Source organism: Mauremys mutica, chromosome 2 (genome assembly GCF_020497125.1).
Source record: "Mauremys mutica isolate MM-2020 ecotype Southern chromosome 2, ASM2049712v1, whole genome shotgun sequence".
NCBI lineage: Eukaryota > Metazoa > Chordata > Testudines > Geoemydidae > Mauremys > Mauremys mutica.
The window spans coordinates 290,354,288-290,382,181 of record NC_059073.1 but is presented as its reverse complement, the minus strand read 5'-3'; the positions used below and the strand labels follow the sequence as shown (position 1 = coordinate 290,382,181).

Sequence of the window (27,894 nt, the reverse complement as noted above, 5' to 3'; positions counted from 1 at the left end):
CATCTCCATAGGTACCCATTTCGCGCGCTCTCTCTCTCTCATGATTCTCACCATCATAGTCTCTAGCTTGAATTTTAGCTGTGTAATGAAACTCAGAGGTGAGTGAGTATTACCTGCTTTCAGAGTCTCACCTGGCATCTCAGTTTGGCACAACAGTTTTGCACAGCTCTAAGCATTAGCATTATAGATGCCCCCTGTTTGTAAATCTTTTTTTTTCAGGTTTTGCTTTAAAGTTGTTGTCTGAGCTCAGTCAGGATGTGCTGAGATTGCTCCCACTGCATTGCCAAGGTGGTGTCAGCCAGATGAGGCCTGTGGCTTTTAAGGTTCTAGTCAAAACAGGAATGTTCAGTAAAGCAGGAGCGCGGGGATAGAGCTGTGTCCGGATCAGGACACTGGTGTAATTATTCTAACGATAACCCATGTCTAATAATGCTCAAACTCTGCTCCTGCAAAGGACCTGGTGTGCATCCATGGCCCCATCCAGGTCTTATTGAAGTCAATGGTTAGCTTCAGAGAAGCTATACTATCTGAAAATCCAGCCTACTGATTTCAGTATTGGTTTACACTAGCTGAGGATATGGCCTTTATTTTCAATGGAGCTACCCTGATTTACACTAGCTGAGAATGCAACCAGTTAGCTCTAGTCATCAATGTACTTGGGGGATAGAGTAGAATGCCTTCCTGACCCTCGCAGGCTAGTTGATGGTGCTTTGAAGGATGAGGGTTATTTAGTGTTATCTTTGCTACTGTAGTCTGCAGAGTTACAAATGTTATCGATACCAGTAAGAAGATTGGGGACTAGCACTGTGCTTCAGCTAGTATACCTTGAGATTGGAGCGACCCGGATTTGCACCAACAAAGTATCTTATTTGCTCTCTAGTTGCATGTTTAGCTAATCTCATCACTGTAATATCTGAGCACCTCACGGTCATTACAAGTGTAGGGAAGTTTTACGCCCAGTTCGCAGATAAGGAATGGAGGAACAGAGGAGCTTAAGCATCTTACCTCAGGTCACATGGGCAATTTTTACCTGACTTGCGAATTTTACCAAGGTCTCCTGATTCCCAGTCCGGTGCCCTATCCACTAGCCCTCCCGTACCTTGGCCCTCCCCTGTCGATTCTTTTAAACACCCAACCACGGTGTGTCTCGATGAGCGGAGAGTTATTAAAAGCACACTCTGGAGACCGAGCAACTCTGTAATAAGAGCTGCATTTCTCACATAGCTGCTAAACCTCAATCAATGTGGTTATAATCGCTATTTGTTTAATGTGCAATAACTGTTCTATTAAATTTAAGTTAAACGCACAACTAAGTGCATGCAGGGGGCTGGAGCCAAAGTGCTACACTTTCCCCAAGTGACTCAAAAGCCATCCTGTAGGCATGGAGTATTTATTTCACCCATAAACCAGAAAAACCTAAAGGGACTGAAATGTGACTCGGAGAGTACCATATATCAGTCCCTTTCGTGGCACAGCTTATTGACCCCGCATTAGGGGGTCAGAGCCTAGGGTCCACCCACTCCCTGCCTACCATTGGCCGCTATCTCCCTCCAAGCTGTGGCAATGCAGGCAGATATACATGGGCTTAAAGGGGCTCCTTTCTTATGCCCTTTGATTTCTCATTGGGTCCCATGTAAGGTGACCAGATGTCCCAATTTTATAGGGACAGTCCCGATTTTGGGGTCTTTTTCTTATATAGGGTCCTATTACCCTCCACACCCTGTCCCGATTTTTCACATTTGATGTCTGGTCACCCTAGTCCCATGTGAGGAGAGATTGAAGAGCCTGGGACTTTTCGGCTTGGAAAAGAGTAGACTAAGGGGGGATATGATTGAGGTCTATAAAATCATGAGTGGTGTGGAGAAAGTGAATAAGGAAACGTTATTTACTTGTTCCCATAATATAAGAACTAGGGGCCACCAAATGAAATTAATGGGCAGCAGGTTTAAAACAAATAAAAGGAAGTTCTTCTTCACACAGCGCACAGTCAACCTGTGGAACTCCTTGCCTGAGGAGGTTGTGAAGGCCAGGACTATAACAGCGTTTAAAAGAGAACTAGATAAATTCATGGAGTCCATTAACAGCTATTAGCCAGGATGGGTAAGGAATGGTGTCCCTAGCCTCTGTTTGTCAGAGGGTGGAGATGGATGGATGGCAGGAGAGAGATCACTTGGATTCACAACTGAGCCCTCACTAAGACACAACCCCTGAGCCCAAGAGTTTACAATCTAAGTAGACCAGCCAGACAATGGAGGTATATTCGTATGTGGAAAAAGGCCGGCCTGTTGGTTGGAACAGTAGAGCAAGATGTGAGTTCAAGTCCTGACTCTGCCACAGAGTTTCTGTATGACCTCGGACGAGTCACTTAGCCTCTCTCTGCTTCAGTTCCTCGTGTAAAATGGGGATAATACCAACGCTGGCTTTTCATCTGTAGATCTCAAAGCTCCCAGTAGCATTACCCTGTTTTATGGATGGGGAAACTGAGTCACAGGGGGACAGGACAGGACTTGCCTAAAATCATCCAGCAGCAGAACCCAGACCTCTGGTATCCCAGGTCAGTGGTGTAGTCACAGGGCCACACTGCCTCCCCCTATGGTTAGCACTATGTCATAGTCATCGAGTTTAAGTCCAGGTGGGCCCACCAGACCATCTAGTCTGACGCCCACCACCTGGCTCCTCCACACAATACCCAGCAATGGAAATGAGATCCACAGAAGACTAGATTATTATGTGCCACAGGCAGAGAACAGGAGGGACTGAGCTGCGCCAGTGCATGGGACCCTTGCAATGGCAGGAAATGAACACTCGAAGGAGCGCTAGAGAGGTATTAATCCTATCTGACAAGCGGGGACTGGAGGCTCAGAAAAGTCAAGAGACATGCCCAAGGTCATGCTACAAATCTGGGCCAGAGCCAGGAAGCACACTCGGCAAGCCTTTCTCTTTTTTTTATGCTGGCAAGTTTAGAGGCTTGGAAAGAAACCTGGGAAAGGAAAGTGAAGCCATATGGCCAGAGGGACAATGCAACCACAAGCCCGCGATAGAATTATTCCTGAGCAAAATCCCTTCCCGAGTGTAATTTCATCTCATGCTGGAGGCAGACATCTTATAAGGCATTGTTCCCTGCTCTCTCTATCCGGCCTGTACTCCGAATCACAAGGAGCGGGCGTCAGAGGAACTAAATTTAAACTGAAAGCGTTAAGGTATGCCAAGGGTATGCGGTCATCCAGGAGCCAAGTTCTCCTGGATGAGATGGCTGCTTCCTAGAATCATGTACCAAATGGTCACGTACAGGGAGCCGGGTGTTATCATTGCTAATAATAGTGCCCGAGGAAGATTCAGACGCATTCACTTATGGCGTCTCTCTGCACTCAGGACCAGATCCTCGGCTGGTGAAAATCGGCATAGAGTTCTTGAATTCCCCAAATCTGTCCATATCCAGGAGCTACCGACTTCAAGGGAGCGACACCCGCTTTCACCATCTGCAGATTTGGCCCATTAGCTTTAGTGGAGCTGTGCTGATTTGCACCAGCTGAGAACCCAGCCTATTGAGTCTAATGAAGCTACACTGATTTACACCAGTGGATGATACAGTCCCTTGATCTCAATGCAGATGTGCTGATTTACACCCATGGAGGCTCTGGCCCATTGATGTCAATGGAGCTGTGCTGATTTACACCCATGGAGGCTCTGGCCCATTGATGTCAATGGAGCTGTGCTGATTTACACCCATGGAGGATATGGCCCATTGATGTCAATGGAGCTGTGCTGATTTACACCCATGGAGGCTCTGGCCCATTGATGTCAATGGTGCTGTGCTGATTTACACCCATGGAGGATATGGCCCATTGATGTCAATGGAGCTGTGCTGATTTACACCCATGGAGGATATGGCCCTTTATGGTTGCAGTTTGGGCGGGGTGCTAATGGCACATAAATACAGAGCTGGGGGGAGGTGATGGCATGATCGCCTTGGAGAGAGGAGGCCTCTCGCCAGCCCTAAAACAGGGGCAAGCTTCCCCCCACCTCACCCCACTCATGTGCAGGGCGGGATCGCGCTGAGACGTGATGATGGCGTTCAGTCCCTGATCTCTCCCCTGAGACAGCCAGCTGAGCCTGCAAGCACTGATGTGCATGAGCACATGTAGATAGTCCTATAATAATGCCACCATCAGTCAGACTGCAACGGTGCGGGACTCACCCCTGCGGCGCCTCCTGCTGGTGTCTTGGGAATAAGCTCATCCAGCCTCCGGAGCACCCTCTGCAGGCCGGTGTCCCACTGCCGCTAGGCCCCCCTATCCCTCCCTGGACTCCGGTGCCCTGTTATCTGGGGTGCTGCCCCCTGGCAGTAACCTCTCACTCTCAGGGTCTCCCCTCCCCAGGGAACACCCCCTCCTATCCCCACCTCACCTCAGTGTCAGGCTACTGCCTGTCGCCAACTAGCCCCCATTCCCGGGGACAGACTGCAGTGCCAGCCACTCATCACAGGCAAGGTTGGGTTTGGACCTGCTGCCTCTGCCTAGCCTTAGGCTGTCCCCGGCAACCCCACTACCTGTTTGGCCTTCTACTAGGCCGCAGCCTGGCGGGTTTCCAGGCCGGAGCTCCTCAGCTCCCTTAGTCTTCCCCCAGCCCTGCTCCACTCCAGGTACCTTCTCTAGCTCCCTGCAACCAGGCCTGTCTCCCTCTACAGCTAGGAGAGACTGTGTGTCTGCCCCCTGGCTTCCCTGGCTTTTATAGGGCCAGCTGAGTCTGTTTGGGGTGTGGCCACATCTGAGGCTGCCTCCCAGCCCAGCCCAGCCAGTACTCTCCAAGGGCTGGCTTTTAACTCCTTCCAGGCCAGGAGCTGGTGACCACCCTGCTACACAGACACTCACAGACAACACTATCATAACAAAGCCATGCCTACGACCAGCCCTGGGACACCAAAGCGGTGCTTATTACTGACCCTTTGGGAACAAAACAGTGCCTGTGTGCAACCCTACCATAACAAAACAATGTCTAGAGAGAACCCTCCTTATTAGCTGCTGCGCAACGTGCCTCAGGTGGCATGTGACCAGGATTCATCACCAAATTTGGTCGTCTGGTTGGATCATTAGCTTCCCCAGGCCAGGTTCTGATGGGGAGTGAAACGTGAATGCTGATCCATGCCCTCCAGAGAGAACCCTACAAAGACACAACTGTGCTTAGACGCGACCTTACAATAGCAAACTAGTGTGTGTACAATGGACGTGGGGACAAAACATTGGTAAGGAAACATACTTGAGTTGCAAACCCCCTCAGGATTTATGGCTAAGGTTGAAAGTCTCAGGTTTCCCATCAGCACATATTTTGGGACTTGGATCTGTCTGGATTTGGACACTTCCTCATCCTGAGTTTCATTTTGAATGACAGGTTTGAGCCCAAACTGAAAGAAAAATACAGGCAATATTGCAGATTATTCACTTGGTTTAGGGGTCGAAACCTGGCAAGAGAGTGGATTTCCCAAGATTTTTGACCCACAATCCATTCATCTGAATGATTTGCATCCTTTGAGGTAGAAAAGGGACAGACCCAGCTGTATGAATGCAATGGGCATTCTTTATGAGGCTGCTGGACCCAGACAAACTGTGGAGTTCTCTCTGGCTCCTAACTCCCAGATTCACTAAACAGCCTGGACCAGTCATGGTCCACACCTCATTAACGCTGCTAAAGTTTGAACACACCCATCTGGCTTCAAGCTTCAAGCCTGGATGCTCTAATGGGCTGAACCAAATACTTGGATCCAAGCACCTGTGGGCTGTGGAAAGGTTTGGATCTGGGTTCAGCACTGCAGCTGCGACCCCCGTCTAGTTCAGCTGCAAAGCAGCTGGGCCATGGGTCAAGTGTGTGGGAAGAGAATTTTTGATCCCCCTTCCTTTTGATAATTTGAAATTTTGATGAAAAAAAAATGCATCGAAATTTTGACATTTCCAACAATACTAAGCAGAAAACTTCATCTGAGCTTCCCATTTTTTTTAGCAAATGCCTCGATCCAGGCTAAGTGTCTGGAACAGTTGGGATTGCAAAGAACCCTCAGAACACAATGTTTGTCAGCTTGCAATGAAGAGTGTCCGCTGTAGGACAATAATAAATTACAGTAATGGGTCCAATTGTGCCCTGGGGGCAGATCCATCGATGTGATGATTTGCTCAGGGGATCAATTTGGCCCATTAAGACCATGGCTGAATTCCAGGGTGATTATTTCGGGAGAGGCATGTAGGTTGACTGCCAGCTCTGAAACAAAACCAGAGCTCTCTCTAGTGTCAATTCTTTATTGCAGCGATTCTTTGGAAGAGCCAGAGTGACCCTAATTATTCATGGACCCAGTTACACAGCACAGCAGGCAGTGTGACATTTCTAGCTGGCTAGATATGGTTTACACGGCTGGAATTCTAATACCGTCAGGTACAAAGGCACGTATTCAACCTACAAGGAGCCTGGATCCTCAGGGGCATGTTGCACCATTCCAGTGTAGGTTGCACTGTTGGGACATTTGTGTCACAGTATCAGGAGGCCTTCATTGCAGCATCAGGAAGTCAGACTGGTGGGGCCATGATGGCGATGGGGAGGCATCTATGTATGCCAGGCAAGCACTGTATGTCCTGCATGGCCGACTGGCTGGCTGTTGTCCAACTGGTGGCCTGCCGACCAGATCTGGCCCACGGCACAAATCCGTTTGGCCTCCATGGAGGACACCATTTTGTAGAACAAACCTCGGCACAGCATGACCTCACACACCATATGCGCACGGTCAGGCCGCTAGGGTGGCCACTCACACATTCCTGGAATACTAGACATTCTGGTACTTTCAGGAATGGTATGAACCTGCCCCGGCTAGTGTGACCTTGCCTCCCTCAGCGTGGCCTCATACACATGGTGCATGTGAGGTCATGCCTCTTGGGGGATGTCACTTTGAAGAGCTCACTGCGCCGCCCCCACCGGCATGACCTCGCATGTATGGTGTGCCTGAGGTCACGCAGGCAGGGGCAGAGTGGCGCACTCTCCATTATGGCATCCCCTGCCCTGACAAACCCACATCCAGACAGGGAAAAAAACACCCCAAAAGACGTGTCTAGTTTATAACCGGACAAATGATCTCTGTCCACGCCACATGGAGGACTCCATTTTGGACCACCTATGGCGTACGAGTGAGTCGTTACATGCCTAACTAAAACTGTTACGACCTGCCGGTTATAATCATAATGACAGCGCTGTGGGATTTTCACCACAGTGTCATGGGGTCACGAGTAGGCTAGACAAATATCTGTCAGGGACGGTCTAGATAATACTTAGTCCTGTCCTGAGTGCAAGGGGCTGGACTAGATGACTTTTCAAGATCCCTTCCTGTCCTTCGATTCTATGATTGTGACATATATTGCAAGCACCGTCAGTATCTTTGGGGACCATGTTGTATTTGACATTGAAAGCATGAAAACCTCAAAAAGCCATTATATTGAGATGGACCAGGCAGTATGAGTCTTTGACTATTAGCAGTAAGTATTCCCAATGGCCTGTGATGGGATGTTAGATGGGGTGGGATCTGAGTTACTACAGAGAATTCTTTCCTGGGTGCTGGCTGGTGATTCTTGCCCACATGCTCAGGGTTTAGCTGATCACCATATTTGGGTCAGAAAGGAATTTTCCTCCAGGGAAGATTGGCAAAGGCCCTGGGGGGTTTTCACCTTCCTCTGTAGTGTGGGGCACGGGTCACTTGCTGGAGGATTCTCTGCACCTTGAAGTCTTTAAACCACGATTTGAGGACTTCAATAGCTCAGACCTAGGTTAGGGGTTTTTATACAGGAGTGGATGGGTGAGATTCTGTGGCCTGCATTGTGCAGGAGGTCAGGCTAGATGATCATAATGGTCCCTTCTGACCTTAAAGTCTGTGATTCTGTGATGAGTTGTATAACAGTCATAGACTTTTTGTATCAATACAGGTGATGTGTATTTGTGGGTTCCTGGAATCCCATGCCTATCTATACAGCTTGACTCTCAGGGCAGGGCAAGGAACTGGTTTCCTCTCTTTTCCAGAGACCAGGAGACAAAGAGAGGGCTTTGGGTATAAAAGGTTGAGTTTAAACAGACCCAGGAGCTTCATTTTGATTCAGAGAAGGGTCAGGCCCTTCTGTCCAAGGGGAAGCCCTGACTCTTGCTGAAGAGTTGGAAGGGACATTGGCCTACTGCAAAAGATGAGCAATTTTCCTGGTACATTTAGTGAGCATTTAAACCTTTTTATTGTTTTATATGGGACTGGAGCTGTGGAAAAACAACATGGCTGTGTCTGAGAGGACTGTCTTTAGGGGTGAGAAGATATTTTGGACTCTATAGCCCAGTCAGTCCTGGACCTCTGCTATGTGACTGTATGGAAATTCTGAGTCAGCCAGAATTCACTCTTGGGGTATGTCTACACAGCAAAGGAAAAACTCTGGCTGACCTGCACCAGATGACTCCAGCTTGGGCTGTTTCATTGCTGTGTAGACATCTGGGCTCTGGGACCCACCCACCTGGTAGAGTCCTAGAGTGGGGTCTTCAGCCCCGAGCCCACACGTCTACACAGCAATGAAACAGCCCCGCGATACTGAGTTGACCGGTACAGCCCAGCCAAGGGTGTCTAGTTGCTGTGTAGACATACCCTTGGGGTCCCAGCTACAGGGTAATCCCTGCAACACACCAACTACCCAGGCCAGCCCTTTATGGTCTTCTCCTTTAAGCAGCCAGTGCACACAACATTTGACTTCTCCTGCCATTTATCCAAGGGTGTTTTTAATTTTTCATATTACTTTGCTGGTTAAGAACATCTGAACAAACATCTGCTGCAAGGCTTGTGGTGTGGGGGGTGGCGGGGAAAGGAGGTGAGCCAGCCTTCAATAAGTGGTCAGAGAATCCAAGCTCATGTTGCTGAAGGGGAAGAATCAGGCTAAAATGTTTTACATTTCTGGTGCCGAACATTGCCAGAAACTGTCTCAGTTTCTCCAAAGCGGAGCTAATTCTCCTGCTGATGCCTCAGAATTCCCCATGCTATGGAAAAGGAACATGTTCTCAATCAAAGAAAGAGGCTATCGCTTTACAGACTGAAGCTTCCCTGCCAACTTGGCTTAGCGTTTAAAAGAACAAAGAGTGACCCCAGGCCCTCGAAAACTCTCTTCTGAAAAAGAATGCTAGCAAGGAGGAGGCTGGGGATGGCCGTCCCCTGTCAAGGCGGGTTGCTCTTCATCAGTCATCCGAAGACCTCTGGGTGGATTGGCCGCAGGCTGGGACCAAAGCACCAATAGTAAAGGAGAGACTAAAGTGTGAACATGTGGTCCATGTTCCTCTTTGGTTGGCGGCCCTGGAGAAATGGTGATTGAGCACTGGAGACTTATGTTCCCCATGGGCTGCTAGGTTTAGCCCTTAACACCCTGAGGGTGTGTGGATTTCTCTTCTAGTGGCTGCAAGCTAGAGATTAGAGCGGGTTGGGAATTTTTCACAGTAATGCTTATTCCATCGGAGAGTGTCAATTTGTCAAAACCGCTACTTTTTGTGAAAATGTATCAGTGTCAACAGAAATGTCAGGAAGGCTTCTCAGGTCCAAAGTAGAATCTCTGGCCTGCCCCATTATAGCCAATAGCCCAGAACCCGGGTTCCCACAGCTCAGCTGAAGGCCCTAACCTAACCCAAGTTCAAGAGCTTGCTCTGAATCAGGGAGAGCGTGCTCCCCGCTGCGCTAGTGGCTCTCACAGGGTGGGGCTCTCATTGTGGTTTCATGAACATTTTCGCTAGGGCTAGGCTCCTTCCGATGTGGAAACAAAAACAAATGTGGCCATGTTGACATTTTTCAGAAGACGGAATTCGTTTCCCCTACAAGAGATGGGCCCGCAACGAAACCCTGCCCCTGAGCAGACCTGTAGCTACGTCTTGTAGCTTGGGCCCTTCTCTAAGCAGGGCCGGCTTTAGGCCAATTGCACCAATTCCCCTGAATCGGGCCCCGCGCCTAAGAGGGCCCCACGCCCAGTGAGAATCCTTTCCCTGGCTAGATTCGCCTTTTTAATTTTTACTCACGTGGCGGCGCTCCAGGTCTTTGTCGGCACTTCGGCGCTGAGTCCTTCACTTGCTCTGGGTCTTTGGCGGTGGGTCCTTCAGTGCCACCGAACACACCTGGAACGAGTGAAGGACCCGCCGCTGAAGTGCTGCCGAAGAGTCGGAGCGCCGCCCAGTGAGTACAAGCCCCATGTGGTTTTTTTACATTTTTTTTTTAATAGTCATCCCTGCCGAGGCCCTGTCGAAACTGTTCGAATTGGGCCCCGCACTTCCTAAAGCCGGCCCTGTCTCTAAGCAAGACCAGCCAACCAGTCAGACCCTAGTCCCAGCAGCAGCACTGTTCTCTTCCGTCTCCCTAGCCTTCGCCACAACCTCCGGCAGCTTCTCACACAGGAAGTAGAGAGCCTTATGCTTCCTCCTCACCTGAGAGCACTGGTCTCTGCATGAAGCAACAATGAGACCCCTGCCAGAACTTCAGTGAGCCACTGCTTCCCATGCAGACAGCCTCTCCCATCTAGCTTCTCAACAGGCTGAGAGAGGAGAAGGGTCTGAGAGTGCAGCTTGGAAAGGAGAGGTTCCTGGCATGGCAGATCCTGTCCGGATCTTTGCAGGCTAAAGCCCTGACCTGGCCCTACCTCCCTTCTTCCCAGCACAGTGCCCCAGTGGTTGCCCCAAACACAGGAAGTTGGCCGAGATCCTCAAAGGTATTTAGGCTCCTAACTGCCAAAGGCTTTTGAGGATCTGGGCCTTAATCTGTACCAGGACCATGAGTATAAGTGGTGGAATAACAAGCCAGACAACGGTGATACATCACCTACCATGTAATGTGGACAGAGGGACTCAGGAAACCCAGTTAATGAGGATAGATCTCAGAAGACCAGCTGACGCCTGAGGAGAGGAAGAATAGGCTAAGATTACAGTGCAGGGTTAGGAGACCAGGGTTTTGTTCCTAGCTCTGTCAGGGCCTGAGGCAAGTCACTCCACATGGGCTGCTGCGAGTCATAGAAGCTGCGTGGGGATCCCTGGGGAGTTTCTGTGCTCCACAATGACTACAGAAGACGTGACTAGCGATAATCAGGAAGGGCACTTAGTCCAAACAACAGGCCATTCCTGGGCCACCCCAGTCAAGCAACTCTCAAGATATCTTGCTCCAGCCAAGCCCTATTCTTTTAGCAAGCCCAGGAACTCCTGGGACCCAGAGCGGGTTCCCATTTGCCTTCCAGGGGAAGAGGGGATCGGGAGGATTCAATGACTGGGAAAGAGAGAAGAGGGCGTGGGGACTTGGAGGAGAAAGGGTTAGTGGGGGTGGGGGTTGACCAGCAAGGGGGGAATTCAGAGCAGAACATTTATGAGAGGGTTTGGAGTAGGTTCAGCAGGTGGAAAGGAGCATTGAGGCAGATGGGGGTTGGTAAGAAGGTTAAAGAGGTCACTGCAGACAATAATACTTATCCTTAGTATTAAGAGCAGCCTGAGTATCTATCTAATTTATCCATCCATCCCCATACACACCTCTATATCTACACCATACACACACTTTATCTATCTATCTATCTATCTCCCTCCCCTGCCTACACACATTTCTCTCTCTCCATCCTCTTTTGTATGGATTATGCAATGGAGAACCTCAGGTATTCACAGATCCGAAAGAATTTCAAGAAGCAGATGGGACCAGAGCTCATGGACTACTGAACCAGGGAACATGACCTGACACTAATAAAGGCATCACCTGGGCACTGTAGGCTTTTGCATGCAAGGGAATAGCTCTGTGCACAAACCGATGGGTTTGTGGGTTTTGCTGCCCAGCACAATGTGTGTTAATAGCTTTAAATAGTGGAAAAAATCTTGCAGGGCATGAATGCCACCTCATCACCATGATACAGACCTTGATGGGTTTCCAGGCCTCTTCCCATCCTCAGCATTTCTAATCCCTAAACTGGGCTCCTGTGAAAAAGTATCTTCCTCTTTCCAACCCATCCCCTGCCCCGGTTAGTTAAGAACCTCATTATTAACATTATAATTCCTTAGCCTGCCGTAGAAGAGAAATGCATTGGTTCCATTTTGGGGACTCCTTGTTTGCACTGTTTAAATGCTTTCCTGTAATACCCTAATAAATGCCAGTTTAGCACTGGCACAGTTTTATTAATAGGACTTATTTCCTAGTAACCTTCTGCTTGATTGAGATAGAGGTGTAAAAATCACTGAGCTATTTTAGGCTGTGGAATACTCTCCCCTGGGGAGTGCTGGATCCGCATCACTTGAGATATTGGAACTGGGCAAAACTGGATATTGGATAAAATGCACTCTAGGAAACAATCCTGCACTGGCCTGAGGACAGCCTGGATGATCTGATTGGCTTCCACTCATCTCTAATCCGTTCTGATTCAGTGATAAAATACTTCTGTGCCATTGCTCAGAAAACTGGACAATATCTCACAAGGCAGGGCACTAATCATCGTGTTTAACACGAGGGCCAGATCCCCACCTGGTGTAACCCAGAGATGTTCCACTGAAGTCAATCGAGCGGTGATGGTTTAAGGATCCAGTGCACAACCTTCCAATCATTGTGGAAATAAATGAATGAAGATTCACAACAACACTGTGCAACAAAAGTCCCCATAGAATCATAGAATATAATCACAGAACTGGAAGGGATCTCGAGAGGTCATCCAGTCCAGTCCCCTTGCATTCAAGGCACCATCAGAGACCTGCAGCGGGACTGGGATCCCCCGGGTCCTGCAGAACCCGCTGCCGTAATAGCGGGAGCGGCTAAAATGTAAAATGTTCTTTGCTGTGGGTGGGATTGGGTGGGCATAAAAAACAAGACTGTGACAAGTTACAGGAAAACTCTATATCAATAAATGGTTTAAGCAAGATTTGGTTAATTCTTTGAGTGGTAAAAATTGTGTTTGAATTCTGTTTATCTATGTACTATATTAACCGATCGGTTTTTGTTTGATTGTTTTTTTTAAGGAGCATAGTAGATCTGTCTCTCGTGTAGGCTTTGCAGGATCTAAGGTTTTTGCGTGTGGGAGTGGATAAGAATGCAAGAAACAATGCCAGTGCAAGTGGGAGTGGGTATCGCGGGGCGGGACAGGAATGGGATTAAAAAAATAGTTCCGCACAGTGCTCTAGTCATCATCCCTGTTTTACAGGCGCGGGAGGACGAGGCAACAAGAAGTGTGAGAGATTTGCAGAAGTCCATGCAATGAATCAGCAGCCAAGCTAGGATGAGAGCCCAGAACTCCCTACACACACACACACACACAAACAAAGGCCACAACCACATGGAGTTAATTGTGCTAGGTGCTGTACAAACATATAATCAGTAACTGTCCTTGCCCCAAAGGGCTAAAAAACACAATGGCTGGCAGATAAAACACTAGTGAAAGCTGAACTCTTTCCAAATAACAGCGTAATGCTAAAACAATCACCGTGGTTCACTCACAAGTAATAGTGGGTGTAAAATATTGTCCTTGGGAAAGAAAAGTTACCTTGAGAATAATCCCTAGATCTTTTTAGTGCTTTTCATCTGTAGATCTCAGAGTACTTTACAAAAGAGGTCAGTGTCATTATCCACATTTTACAGATGGGGAAACTGAGGCAAAGAGCAGTGACTAGAGAAATCATTTAGTCAGTGTCTAGCTTTGGGCATTATGGCCAGATTTTCAGCGCTGATTGAGTCACCTAACTAAGTGGCCAGATTTTCAAATTTTGATTTCTATCCATCCGAGTGAAAATGGGACATATTTTCAATTTTAAAAAAAAAGCAATCCTTGATCAGAAACAAAGCAGAGAAAGGTGCTGGGTTGATAGTGGTGGGGCCCTATTTCCCTCATCCTATTTCACATTGAGGGTTTCCATAGGCCCATTGGAAATGCCAGACTGGATCAGACCAGGGGTCAACCTAGCCAAGTAGCCTTTCTCCAGCAGTGGCCAGCACCATACGTCCGAGATCACAACCCCTGAGGTACACCAGCACAGGAGCTAATCTGTGGCTTTTTTGTTGCTCTCTTTCAGCTTGAATTCACACACGATCAGATTGAAGGTGAGGAGGATTTGCATCTCTTTCCTGGCGGTGGCGGTGGGCGGAATGAACACAGCTTCTGGAGCTCATAATTCACTTGACAAAGAGGATACTTAATTAACGGCTTTGCTATTTGTGGTATGGTAGCACCTGGTGGCCTCAACTGAGTTCGGGGCCTTACTGTGCTAGGCCCTGTACAAACACATAGAAAGAGACAATCCCTGCCCCTTACTGGATAAATAGACAAGACAGACAATGGGCGTGGGAGGGAGGGAACAGACAGAGTGGGGAATAGAATCTCACTATCTCAAGTTCCCAGCCAGTGCCGTAGTCACTGAACAAACTGTCATATCACCCCAGCTTTCTAACATGCTTCTACCATATAATGCCTGCAGTCCAGCTGGGCGAATTCCATGACAACAAATAAATGCTCTGGCCTGGCAAGTTCTCTCTAAAAGCTGGGGTGCAGAACCTAATAGTGGGTGCGTACTCCAATGGAGTAAAAGACACATCACAACTGTGGTTTTCTCTGTGCTTAAGCAAAATAGAGTTGTCCCTAATTTCACTTCTTGGACCAGATCCTCAGCTGGTGTAAACTGAGGTAGTTTCACTAATTTCAGCCACAGTAAGTGATGTCAGTGGTCATGTTTCTTAGGGCTTGTCTACACTATGGAGCCTTTGCCGGTATAGCTATGCCTGCAGAGGCCCCTAGTGGAGATGCAGTGTAAGCCAACAGACGTGCTGGCATGGCTACACCACCTCCCCATACAACTTTAGCACTTTCTCGCCATAGATTCATAGATTCCAAGGACAGAGGAGAGCATTGTGATCATCTTAGTCTGGTCTCCTGTGCAACACAGGCCATAGAATTTCCCCAAAATAATTCTTAGAGTAGGTCTTTTAGGAAAACATCCAATCTTGATTTTAAAATAGCCAGTGATGGAGAATCCACCATAGAATCATAGGACTGGAAGGGATTTCGAGAGGTCATCTAGTCAAGTCCCCTGCATCCATGGAAGGACCCTTGACTCTTGGTAAATTGCTCCAATGGTTAATTACTCTCACTAATAAAAAGTTATGCCTTACTTCCAGTTTGAATTTGTCTAGCTTCAACTTCCAGTCATTGGATTGTGTTAGACCTTTCTCTGCTAGACTGAATATTTGTTCCCCATCTAGGCATTTATAGACAGTAATCAAGTCACGCTTTATCCTTCTGTTTGGTAAGGTAAATTGAGCTCCTTGAGTCTAGCACTATAAGGCATGTGTTTCATCCTTTAATCATTCTCTGAATTCTCTCCAATTTATCAACATCCTTCTTGAATTGTGGGCACCAGAACTGGACACACCGCTCCAGCAGCGGTTGCACCAGGGCCAAATACAGAGGTAAAATCACATCTCCACTCCTATTTGAGATTCCCCGGCTTATGCATCCCAGAATTGAATTAGCTCTTTTGGTCAGAGTGGGTATGTCGCTGCTGCAATTAAAAACCCATGGCTGGCCCGTACCATTGCAGTTGAAGAGCCCCTTAGCCGAGCCCCTTAGACCAAATCAGCTGGCACAGGCCAGCGGCGGGTGTCTAAAAGCAATGTAGACACACCCTCAGTCACAGTTGACGCTTATGTTCAGCTGATTATCCATCATGTCCTCCAAACCTTTGTCAGAGTCACTGCTTCCCAGGACAGAGGGCCACCCCACCTCATCCTGTAGGTATGGCCTAGTTGAGTCTACACGGCAGGTTTTGCCAGCATAGCTATATCGGCTGGGCTGTGTGTGATTTTTTTTCACACTCCTTGCTGACATAGCTGTGCTGGCATAACTTTGTAGTGTAGACTAGGCCTGTGTAGCAAACAATTGTTGAAATGTCCCTCTCTCCTTTTTCTCTTCCTCACTTTGATGGCTAATTTTGTTTGGGTCCAGATCTTTCCACAGCAGTCCCCTGGCTGTATGTATGTACAGTGTCTAGCACATTGGTGCCTTGCTACGTGGTGGGGAGAGTAGTGGTCTATTTCAGAAGCAATTTACAACATCCCTCCACCCCAGGCCATCTCAGCTGCTCCAACCTGTGAAGAGGAGAGACAGAACCAAGGCTCTACCAGTGCCCCTCCCCCTCCTTGTTCTGGGCAGGGACATATCACCTTCTGGCCCCTGTGCTGCTGGACTCAAGATCTGGGCAGACCCTGCAGGGCTGCAAGAGAGACTGACTTCCTTGGGCAAGTCACCATCTAGCATGTAAAGCAGGGGTGAGGCGAGCCCCCTGGTGGAGTCTGGAGAAGTGATCATTGATGGTACTTGGCCACATGGTTGGCCTGGTGACGCTTGGTCACACGGGGATGCTGCAGAGGGGAACAAAGACTTTCCACATGGCTGTTCCTTCAGAACAGTAAGTGGGTTTTTTAGCACCATTGTTTGTCCCTTTGGATGAGGTGTATCTCCTGACCCCACACCCACCTGGATGAGCAGAGCTTGTTTACCCCACAATGACCAACTCTTTCTTTCTCATAAGCTATGCACATCTCCTCCTCCGTCTCACAGCACTTGATCCCTGAGCCGTGTCCACCCTGTTCTTATCATGCCTGCCCATGGAGACATGCTGCACAATCCACTGAGGGGAAGGGCCCTTTAATTTCCTCCTTGATGAAATTAAGACACATTCCCAAATGGCTCTGCAATAGCAAATCACACATCGTTCGGATTACAGACATGCAAAGCAGATTTATTACATTAAGGACAACACAAGTGCCCCAATGAGAAAGAATAAAAATCACCCGATCTAACCATATGTCCTTTCTTTTAAAAAAAAAAAACCCAACAACCAGCCCTTCTTTGCCTTTCAAAACTTTTCCCTGAGTTCAATTTGGATTTAATCTGTTGCAGCTACATAATGGAACTCAGGGCATTTATTTTATTTTAATTTATTTCATGCGAAGGAAAATGTCAAGTTCAATTTCCTAGCTGGTCACCCCGGTCCCAGAAAGCGATGCGGAAGCTGATCTCATGCGGTGCTGCAAATACCACATGCTGTAGCTGGCTGCCAGTAGCTCCGCACCCGACGTGTCGGTTTGTTTAGACATAATTGATGTTTTGTGGTTGAGCGTCTGATGGGGTTTTTAACAAGTTCTCAAATGCTTGAAAGGTAGAGCTGACAAACTGCTTCTCGGCACAGGGAAACCTCCCCTCTGGCTAGGGGACCACAGGCTGGTTGAAGGGAAGGAGGATAGGTTTCTTACTTTGGAGGGTTTTTCTGATCCACGATGTACTGGATTCATGCCTTTTGTCTTGAGCCAGAGGTTCTGCCACTGATGTACTGCATGGCCTTGGGAAAGTAATTTAACCACCCCGTGCCTCAGTTTCCCTTCTGACAATTATAGATCATTTAAAAAAAATGACTAGAGATTCCAGGGGCATCCGTTTCTGGGGTCCAGACTGTGTGGCTTGACACACACAGCCACTCTGCTCCCGATGAGATGCTGCACCGAATCATGTCCCAGAGAGCTTTCCACAAAGGGTAAGCGAAACGCCCCAGGTCTCGGCCAACAGTTCCCATCTCACTGAACACAGCGGCTGGGATCCAGGGTTGTGCGTGAGCAAATGCTGAGCTGACAGGGCCGCATTCTGAGCTGCAAGCCGGCCCCCTTGCACCATTTCAGTGGCACAAAGGGGTTGGAAAACAGCTGGATCGCCGCTAAAAGGAGAATCCCCTAAGGTGGGATAGTCCCTTGTTGGCTCCTATGTTTGTCCCCTTCCACTGCCCCAATGGCCCTTGGTATAGGGGAGGGTAGAGGAGAGGGCATGGCTGGAGGACTGCTGTACTCTGCTGACCTTCAGCCAGAAGAGAACCTCTGGAGACCAGAGATAGATGGTGTATTTTGAAGTAGCCCTGAGAATGCTATAGACCATCCCTGGAATCAGGGAACCATTCCCATCTCCTTCGCAACCCCCGCCCCAGCAGTTGCACCCACAGGCTACCGGGCAGAGCTGAGAATCCATGTTTGCCATATTATTTAGTGACAGTCTCAAAGTGGGACCCGCAGGCAGAGAACATGTCAGCCCATGCAGCCATAAAGCACCACACACCCCTCCAGCACTGCGTCAGCAAGAGTGTGAGTTACTGAGGGGAGGCAGAACACTACAGGACACCAAATCCCAGCCAACGCCAACTCCACTCGTGACGCTTCTGCATAACGCGGTGCGGGTGCTGCGAGGGTACTGTCAGCAGAAGCACTGGGCAGTAAAGGCATCACATGAGCTGAAAATACTGCCCGTCCTTGGTGCAATTCCTTCCTGACCCTCATTGTGGACTGCAGCCCTGAAGTTATTGGCAGTGGGTGCCTTTCCATTGATTTCAATGAGCTTTAGATCAAGCCCTGGTCTTTCCCTGCTCCCTTCTGGGCTCAGCCTACGAGCTTCATCAAAGGCGATGCCTGGCCCCTTTTCCCTTTGCGTAAGGAGTTGTCTGCAGCAAGAAACTGATGAGAGCACCCTAGTCGGTTTGATTTTGCAGCAGGCAGAGGGAGACCGAGAGGAGGCGTTCTAATGAGTTTCGCCTCCCGTGGAGTGGAGTGCGGTTACTGCCGCTCATCCTGCTACTGCAGGGAGAGGAGAGACCAGAGGGACGGGGTGGGGAAGAGCCCTGAAATGAAGAGTGCCCAGGACAGAGGAGAAATACAGAGACGGGGAAACGGAGAGAGGCCTGTCCCGTTGCTGTTTGGTCCAGTCAGTCTAAGACGCTGGATAGATCATGGGAACCTCAGCAATGTCTTCTAGGGGGTGTTTTTGTGAAGGTTTCCAACCCACAGCACTGCCGAGGGGACTAACGGAATCAGAGCGGAGCTGCTTTCCCACAATGCAACAGCCCTTCCCTCCCGCCTGCCCCTCGAGCAATGCACGGCAGCATCGGCCCAAGGTCTGCGGTGGACCTCAAAGCCACAGCTTTGTGAGCGCTCCCGAACGAGCCAGACGGAGGTCGGAGCTCCTGCTGACAAGGACTTTCGAATAGTTAAGGACAGGTCAAAGCAAACGAGAGAGAAACGCTGCGAGCAAAACCCCGCGTGTTTGTCCAGCTGCAGCCAGGCAAGGACTGCCACAGCGGCAGGCCAGAGCAGCCGCTTTCACCTTCAGCCCAGGGTGACGTAAAGGCCCTGATCCTCGGACAGGTTTGCAGCAAATGAAGTGGTGATAACCAGCCAGGCCGGGGAGAACCTCCTTCTTGGCATCAAAGGGTGGAGGAAACAGACAGATTGTGCCATGTCTGGTGTGGAATCTGAACAGGCATCTATCCCCAAGTTTTTCTCTTTCCACGTCTGCTTTCCAGAGGCATCAATTTGTTTCACTCCAGGCAGGATGATCAAAGGGAATTTTGCTTTCTATCTCAAAGGCTGTGCATTGTTAAGAGGCTGAGATGTCTAATTGGTCAGAGCACTGAAAGAGCCTCTTTCTGTCCCTGGCAAACCATCCAAGTGCAGGAGCTTAGCCAAGACCAGACTGTGGTTCTTGTTTCTAGACAACCAGCCTTCAGTGCCCTGAGCGGTCCCTGATCTAGTTCTGTGATTCTCAGACTGTGGTCTGGGTGTGTCACTGCGGGTGAAGAGAAGAGATTGTAACCTCCAGCAGTCAGCAGGGTTTGAATCTAGCGCCTTTAGCACAGACCGCCACCACGAGAACTGAAGGAGTAACTCTTTTAGCTGGCAGCAGTAGCAGGCTGTTATCCTCAGCATGGTGCAGCCACTGGAGGGGGACAGAACCCACACTTTATAAGCATATCCCAGGATCATAACGCCCTCTAGTGTGTGGCCTGCTACTTACACCTAAGGGAGTTTATCGTTAGCCTGTGAGATGGGTGCTGAAAGTGCCAGGTTCAATCCGCCCTGACAGCATATTGTGTCTGTACATATGTCACCCTGGGTTGCTACAGACGAGCCGCTGGAGGGTCACAAACTAAATGGTTTTGAAAGCCAAGCACATGTGGGTTGGGATGGTAAAGGAGAGGCAAGGCCAAGAAAGGACGGTTCTCTGGTGAAAGGGCTGCTTCTTGGGAAACTGGTTTAGTGCCAAGTTATTGGGCCAGATTCTCATTTACACGAAGGCTCCTGTGGAAAGGGTCATTTAGATTCACATCAAGGTCCCTTTACACTGCCAAAGAATGTAAAGGGGCCTTTGGGTGAATCAGGCCCAATGAGCCAGCAGTCAGTTAATAACAAGGACAGGCAAATCTAGAAAATCCCCAACTGCTGGAGACGGGACACTAGAGATGGAGGGCTCTGAGTAACTGCAGAGAATTCTTTCCCAAGTATCTGGCTGGTGGGTCTTGCCCACATGCTCAGGGTCTAACTGATCACCATATTTGGGGTCAGGAAGGAATCTCCCGCCATGTCAAATTTGCTGAGACCCTGGCAGGGAGCGGGGTGGGGGTCGTCTTCATCTGCACATGGCTCATGAGTCACTTGCAGGTTTAAACTAGTGTAAATGGTGAATTATCTGTAACTTGAGGTCTTTAAACCATGCTTTGAGGACTGCAGTAACTCAGCCAGAGGTTAGGGGTCAATTACAGGAGTGGGTGGGTGAGGTTCTGCGGCCTGCAGTGTGCAGGAGGTCAGACTAGATAATCATGATGGTCCCTTCTGCCCGTAAAGTCTATGAGAAAGATCCTCTAACCCTTCAATCCATGCCCCAGACCCTGGTTCCAGCTCTGATCGCTTGTGGAGACTTTTCCACCTTTGTACGCCAACAAAAACAGTCACGAGAAATGTGTCTCATGTCAGGAGAAGAAAATGTTGCCAAAGAATTGGTTTTATACCCACCTTGCACCCCTTGTGCTTGGGTGCATGATCAAGCAGGTACTTCCCATCACAGCCTGCTCCTAATTCCATCTCTCCTCCACCTCCTAGTGCTCGGGTCAGAGGATGAGCCCCTGGTGCTGGTGAGCAGTTATTCACACGGGCGGTCTCATGGCGTCCATGCTCACCAACCTTTAGGCTCCAGTTCCATCACCGGTGGTGGGGCTCAATGCAGGTTCTCTGGCCTGTGTGATGCAGGACCCCAGGCTGGATGATCACAGTTGTCCTCTAGCCTTAACAGCTACACATTTCTGAATCTGGCCCTTAGTAGAGCTGTTATTCCTCTCCTGTCTGCCTTTCTCTCCCCAGGTCTGCATCTCCTGGGAGTCTGGCTAGACTAGATTTCCTTAGCCCTCCCTGGATCCTGTTTCATTCCCTTATTCATTAGTTTTGCATTCGCAATTTTGCTCACTTCTCTTCTCTCATTTTTTATCACCTTTCTCCTTTAATTCCATTTTTTCATTCTTTCCACTGGCGTCTCCCGGCAGCTTTCTCTTTCTTTTCCTCTCAGTCCCTTCCTCCTCCACTCTCCTTTTTCCTCCTGCATCGCTCTGCTTGTTTCTACCCCCTGCTTTTTCCTTCCACTGCTTCTTTCTGCATCCGCTCTCTCCCTTCCTAGATATGCACAGTCTCTCTTTCTCTCCCTGGGTCTCTCTTTGTTTTTCTTCTTGCTCTCTCTCTCTCTCTCTTTCCCTCTCCTCGGCATTGTTCCCATCGATAGGGCAGACACCAGATCCCCTGGGAATGATTTGCTACAGTTTGGGGCTCATCTCATGGTACCCTTGCTGATGGCTGGACAGAGAATGTCATAGTGAGTGGTATTCAAATGAACATAAGGACATATGAATGGCCATACTGGGTCAGACCAAAGGTCCATCCAGCCCAGTATCCTGTCTTCTGACAGTGGCCAATGCCAGGTGCCCCAGAGGGAATGAACAGAACAGGGAATCATCAAGTGATCTGTCTCCTGCCTTCCATCACCACCCTGTGACAAACAGAGGCTAGGGACACCATTCCTTACCCATCCTGGCTAATAGCCATTAATGGACTTAACCTCCATGAATTTATCCAGTTCTCTTTTAAACCCTGTTATAGTCCTAGCCTCCACAACCTCCTCAGGCAAGGAGTTCCACAGGTTGACTGTGCGCTGTGTGAAGAAGAACTTCCTTTTATTTGTTTTAAACCTGCTGCCCATTAATTTCATTTGGTGGCCCCTAGTTCTTGTATTATGAGAATAAGTAAATAACTTTTCCTTATCTACTTTCTCCATATCACTAATGATTTTATATACCTCTATCATATCCCCCCTTAGTCTCCTCTTTTCCAAGATGAAATGTCTGAGCCTCTTTAATCTCTCCTCATATGGGACCCGTTCCAAACCTCTACTCATTTTAGTTGCCCTTCTCTGAACCTTTTCTAATGCCAGTCTATCTTTTTTGAGATGAGGAGACCACATCTGTACACAGTATTCAAGATGTGGGCGTACCATGGATTTATATAAGGACAATAAGATATTCTCCATCTTATTCTCTATCTCCTTTTTAATGATTCCTAACATCCTGTTTGCTTTTTTGACTGCCGCTGCACACTGCGTGGATGTCTTCAGAAAACCATCCACGATGACTCCAAGATCTTTTTCCTGACTCGTTGTAGCTAAATTAGCCCTGTAAACGGGCCGTACTCACCCCTGCCGCGCCTCCTGCTGGTTGGTCTCGGAATTTCCCGCAGTCCAGCCCTGGAGCGCCCTCGGCAGGCTGGTGATCCCCCTATTCGCAGGCCCCCGTGTCCCTCCCTGAACCCGGTGCCCCTTTCTATAATTGGGTCTCCCCCCTCCCAGGGGAACCCCCACCCTACTATCCCCACTTTGCCTCAGTAGTGGCCACTGACAGTCATGGTCTAGCCCCACACCCTGGGGCAGACTGCAGTATCAGCCCACTCATCACAGGCAATAGGGGTTTGGACCTGCTGCTTTGTCCTACCCCTGGGCTGCCCTCTGCAACCCCCAGTACCTTTGGCCCTTTGCTAGGCCGCAGCCTGGGGCTTTCCAGGCTGGAGCTTCCCTAGCTCCTCAGCCGGTTCCCAGCCCTGCTTCACTCAGGGTATCTAGCCTCAGGCCCTAAGCAGCCAGGCCCATCCCTCTCTGCCTCCAGAGAGAGACTGTCTGGGCTCTGGCTTCCCTGCTTCTTATAAGCCCCAGGGCTTCAGTTTGGGGCGTGGCCTCCAGCTGCAGCCACTTTCCCAATCAGCCCAGCTCTGTCAGGCCACTTTTAACCCCTTAAACCCCCAGAGCAGGGTCCACCCTGCTACATACCTCCCCCCTTAAAACCCCCACCCCTGGGGATCATAGGGCCTTCTGGCCTGTGCGGCCCGGAGGTGTCCTGCCAGCCGTGCCTGCTTCTCTTCACTGTCCTTCAGTTTGCAGGCCAGGGCTTCGTTCTCCTGGTGGACCTTTCGGAGCTCTGTTACGGCCGTCTTCCACGCCTGCTCCGTGGCTGAGTCCCCCAGGCCCTCTTCCCTCAGGGTCTGGGTTCCCTTTGTGGCCTGTCCCATGACCACCTGGGTCCATTTGGTTTCTAGGACCAGTCTCTCCTGGGCCCCAGCCTCCTGCTGGGCCCACTCTGTTTGGGTCTCCTCGTTAATGACCTCCCTAGTGATGGTCTGGGTCTGACCCTCTCGCAGGGTCCCCACCGTCCCAGCTGCGGTCTTCACCACCTCCCCTGGGTGGTCCACTGGCCCGTCAGCCACTCTCTCGGCTGCCTCCAACTGTGTTACCCTCCCCACTAGGGGGCAGTCCTTCTTCAGGTGGCCCTGCTCCCGGCAATGCCAACAGGCTCCCCGCCTCGGTATTGCCCGGGCCCCCTGCTTCTTCCCACTGTCCCTCCCTGGGCCAACCCCTCCTGGGTTGCCCTGGGTCGTGCTCCTCTGGGCCAGGCAGTCCCTCCAAAAGTGGCCCCGCCTCTCACAGGCCCAACACACCCGCAGCCGCCTGGGTTCCCTCACCCAGCGTGCCGTCTGAGGGACTGGGTTTTGTCCCAATCTGGGGTGAGGCACCCTGCCCCCAGCCCCATAGGGACAGTCTCTTTTTATGTGCCCACTCCTGGCACAGACAAAACAAGTCCTTCTTTCTGCCCTAGGCCTCCTGGCCCTAGGGCCAGGCTCCTCCCTTGGTCCTTGGCGGTTCCTCCTGAACAGCTGCCACAGGAGTTTCTGCATGGCCCGCTGTTCCTCCACCAGCTGGGTCATCTGTCCTTGGAGGGCCCATCGCGCCTCCTGCAGTCCCGGTGGGTCATCAGTCCCCTTCCTCTGGGGTGCTGACTCCAACCCCCACCCATGGACTACGCCTGGAGTCTCCGCAAAGAAGACCCCGGGATAACAGGGATCCATCACTCCCTTGGGTTCCCTGCCCTGGCCCCTTGTATCAGGGGTGGTTCTTGTCCCTGGTCAGGTACCACTGTAAACGGGCCGTACTCACCCCTGCCGCGCCTCCTGCTGGTTGGTCTCGGAATTTCCCGCAGTCCAGCCCTGGAGCGCCCTCGGCAGGCTGGTGATCCCCCTATTTGCAGGCCCCCGTGTCCCTCCCTGAACCCGGTGCCCCTTTCTATAATTGGGTCTCCCCCCTCCCAGGGGAACCCCCACCCTACTATCCCCACTTTGCCTCAGTAGTGGCCACTGACAGTCATGGTCTAGCCCCACACCCTGGGGCAGACTGCAGTATCAGCCCACTCATCATAGGCAATAGGGGTTTGGACCTGCTGCTTTGTCCTACCCCTGGGCTGCCCTCTGCAACTCCCAGTACCTTTGGCCCTTTGCTAGGCCGCAGCCTGGGGCTTTCCAGACTGGAGCTTCCCTAGCTCCTCAGCCGGTTCCCAGCCCTGCTTCACTCAGGGTATCTAGCCTCAGGCCCTAAGCAGCCAGGCCCATCCCTCTCTGCCTCCAGAGAGAGACTGTCTGGGCTCTGGCTTCCCTGCTTCTTATAAGCCCCAGGGCTTCAGTTTGGGGCGTGGCCTCCAGCTGCAGCCACTTTCCCAATCAGCCCAGCTCTGTCAGGCCACTTTTAACCCCTTAAACCCCCAGAGCAGGGTCCACCCTGCTACAAGCCCCCATCATATTGTATGTATAGTTGGGGTTATTTTTTCCAATGTGCATTACTTTACATTTATCCACATTAAATTTCATTTGCCATTTTGTTGCCCAATCACTTAGTTTTGTGAGATCTTTTTGAAGTTCTTCACAGTCTGCTTTGGTCTTAATTATCTTGAGCAGTTTAGGATCATCTGCAAACTTTGCCACCGCACTGTTTGCCCCCTTTCTCCAGATCATTTATGAATAAGTTGAATAGGATTGGTCCATTTCCAGCAGGTCTCTTGGGATTCAGGACCTCTCACTGTGCCGTGGAAGCCCTGAGAAGCTTAAGGGCAGGCCTCTTGATTTGCAACTGGGCCTCTTGCAACATCTTGTAATAGGACATGATGCACCAGAGTCACCTGCAGCTCAGGTGGTTTCTTTATCCTAATGAGAATGCACTCTTACCAGAGCACAAGGTCTAGGGCTTTGGGGGATCGCTTGTGTCCGTATATGAAAGAATCCCTCTTTCTGAGCTCAATGGCGCACCCAGTTGCCCTCAAAGCAGTGAAACCGGGGCTGCTCTTCTCTCCTATGTATTTAAGTTAGCCATTAAACCACTGGCAGACTCAGTGGATATATTATTATGACTAATTGCTACCTACATTCTCAGCTTGAATAGCCTGTATTCTTCTCCCCCTTCCAACCATTAAGGAATCAGGTGCTAAAAAGGGCCAGAAATATATCATCCAATACATACCCATTGCCAATGCCAGTTCAATCCATTCCCAGTCCAACCAGGAGAACTTGTGACAATGGGTGTATTACACATCACTGACTGCCTGGGCTTTTCTTTCCAATTTGAAATAACAGATCTGGATGGTAACATAGCACTGATCATGAGGTTATGTATTTATCGCTGCACTACAAGGTCTTCACATTAACAGCGAAGCAAGGTTCACGCAGGAACAGCGAAACAGGAAGTTTGACAGTTCTAGTGTTGCAAAGTTGTTTCCCCATCACAGAGCAGAACATTTCAAATCCACCAGCCAGTAACAGCTATCACTCTTGAAAACATTTTGTGGAGGTTAATTGAACAGATGTTTTCACCCATTAAGTTATTCGCTGATTTTCAAGCTGTCCCAACAGCAGCTAGAGTAGCCTAGGGGCTGCTTTTGATTATGACAATGGCTTACAATCCCTAAGAGACCATATGCCAACTGTGAATTGAAGTAGCGGAGAGGGGAGCTCTGTCCTGCTATGCCCTGCATGCCCACTGCCTGCCTATGCCTGTCCCTGACACACACCCTATGCTGTAAAGGTGACCTGTTGGTACAGGAACCGACTCCTACCAGCTTTACGCTAGATGAGAATTCCCTTCCAACTACAGCCAAACTCTGGCTCCATTGTGCTACTCAGCTACTCCTTTGTGCTGCTCAGAATCTAGTCCTTAACTTTTAAGGCCTACACGACTTTCTGATTCCCAGAGCTTTCAAATAGCAACACCGATGCTCCCCGTTGTACCGTTGCTTCATCAGATTGCCAAGAGGGAAGCTTCCTAGTCGGTTGCTAACTACTATTACATTGGTCATCTTTAGCAGTCAATTCTCACTATATAGTTCCCTTAGGTTGAATTCTTTCAATCATCGTTCAGTCATTATGGTCAATGGGCTTTTATCTGAGCAGGGACTGTAAGTGAGGCCATTACGTTAGCCTGTCTTTACTGACAATACCTCTTGAAGGGGAAGTATTATCATTAGTCGCCTCAAGTGTCAGAGGTAGGGCTCACCCTGGATAAGCACCCCAAAGTCTTGGGGGTTGATCCCCACACTGGCAGTATGTGTCAAGTGAGCATCCACTACAAGATAACAGCCTACAAATGCTACCAGCTAGTAGAGATGCTCCTTAACTCAGAAGGAATAGAAAGCTCCTGTATTGTAAAACCCTACTGATGACTCACGTAGAGGATTGTTACCCAAGCAACTAACATGTAGAGCCGCTATTGAAGTCAATGAGAGGTCTGGGCCATGGAGAACATTCTCATTGGTCTGCATAGCTCTCAAGGTCTAACTTTCCCATGAGCTTTCCTGTATTTCCCCTGAGTTGGAAATACCACAAGAAGAACTGTTTGACCTGTTTAATTCCATTCCCGTTTGGAAGCAGGAAGTGTGGTGAAGGAGGAATGCAAACATATCAGACAACAACAATGCTAATCAAATCTTCCAAATTGCAAAACAAAAGGTTCAGGGTCAGGTTGAGTGAGAGTTTGGGGGGAAGGCTCGGGTTGGATATTAATTTATCTCTCTCTCTCTCTCTCTCTCTCTGTGTTTTTCTCTTTGTGTCTCCCAGAATTTAAGGAAGCCTTCTCGCTCTTCGACAGAACTCCTAAATCTGAGATGAAGATCACATATGCACAGTGTGGAGATGTTCTGAGGGCTTTGGGGCAGAATCCAACCCAAGCTGAGGTCCTCAAAGTCCTTGGCAGACCCAAACCAGAAGGTCAGTGACCCTCTTTCTGTTTGTTTTCAGTGAGAGATCTCCAGGAGTAAATTGTCAGGCCAATCGGATAGTGTCTCTCTCCTTTGGTGGCAAGATTGATTGAAATTAACATAAAAACCTAGAACAACCTCCTCCGTGGCTCCAAGTCAATCAGGGGCAATGAGAAGTGATGGTCATGTGGTCAAGGCGCTTGAGCGGAATCTGGGGTCTCTGATCTCAATTCCTACCTCGACCATGCACTTCCTGGGCAAGTCACTTAGGGCTGAATGCGCAAAAGGAATTAGGCATGATGCTGAGTGTCACAACTACTAACTTCTAGGTACCTGGAAAAATCATGACGATTCTCAAGCCTGAGTTAGGCACCTAAGCTCCTACACAATGAATGGGGAGACATAGGCACCTTGCACTGTCATTCACCAAAGCCACCACGCTAGGCGGGCAGC

The 27,894-nt window shown here is 49.6% G+C and overlaps 1 protein-coding gene across 1 annotated transcript in view; it reads left to right on the top strand.

Moving 5' to 3' along the window:
* The window catches only part of MYL3 (myosin light chain 3), a 47,270-nt gene that overhangs the window by 6,069 nt on the left and 13,307 nt on the right, over window positions 1–27,894 (top strand). Inside the window, exons 2-3 of the mRNA XM_045005745.1 lie at window positions 14,050–14,077; window positions 27,302–27,451. Of these exons, the coding sequence (XP_044861680.1) occupies window positions 14,050–14,077; window positions 27,302–27,451 (178 nt within the window). The remainder of the gene's footprint in view (window positions 1–14,049; window positions 14,078–27,301; window positions 27,452–27,894) is intronic.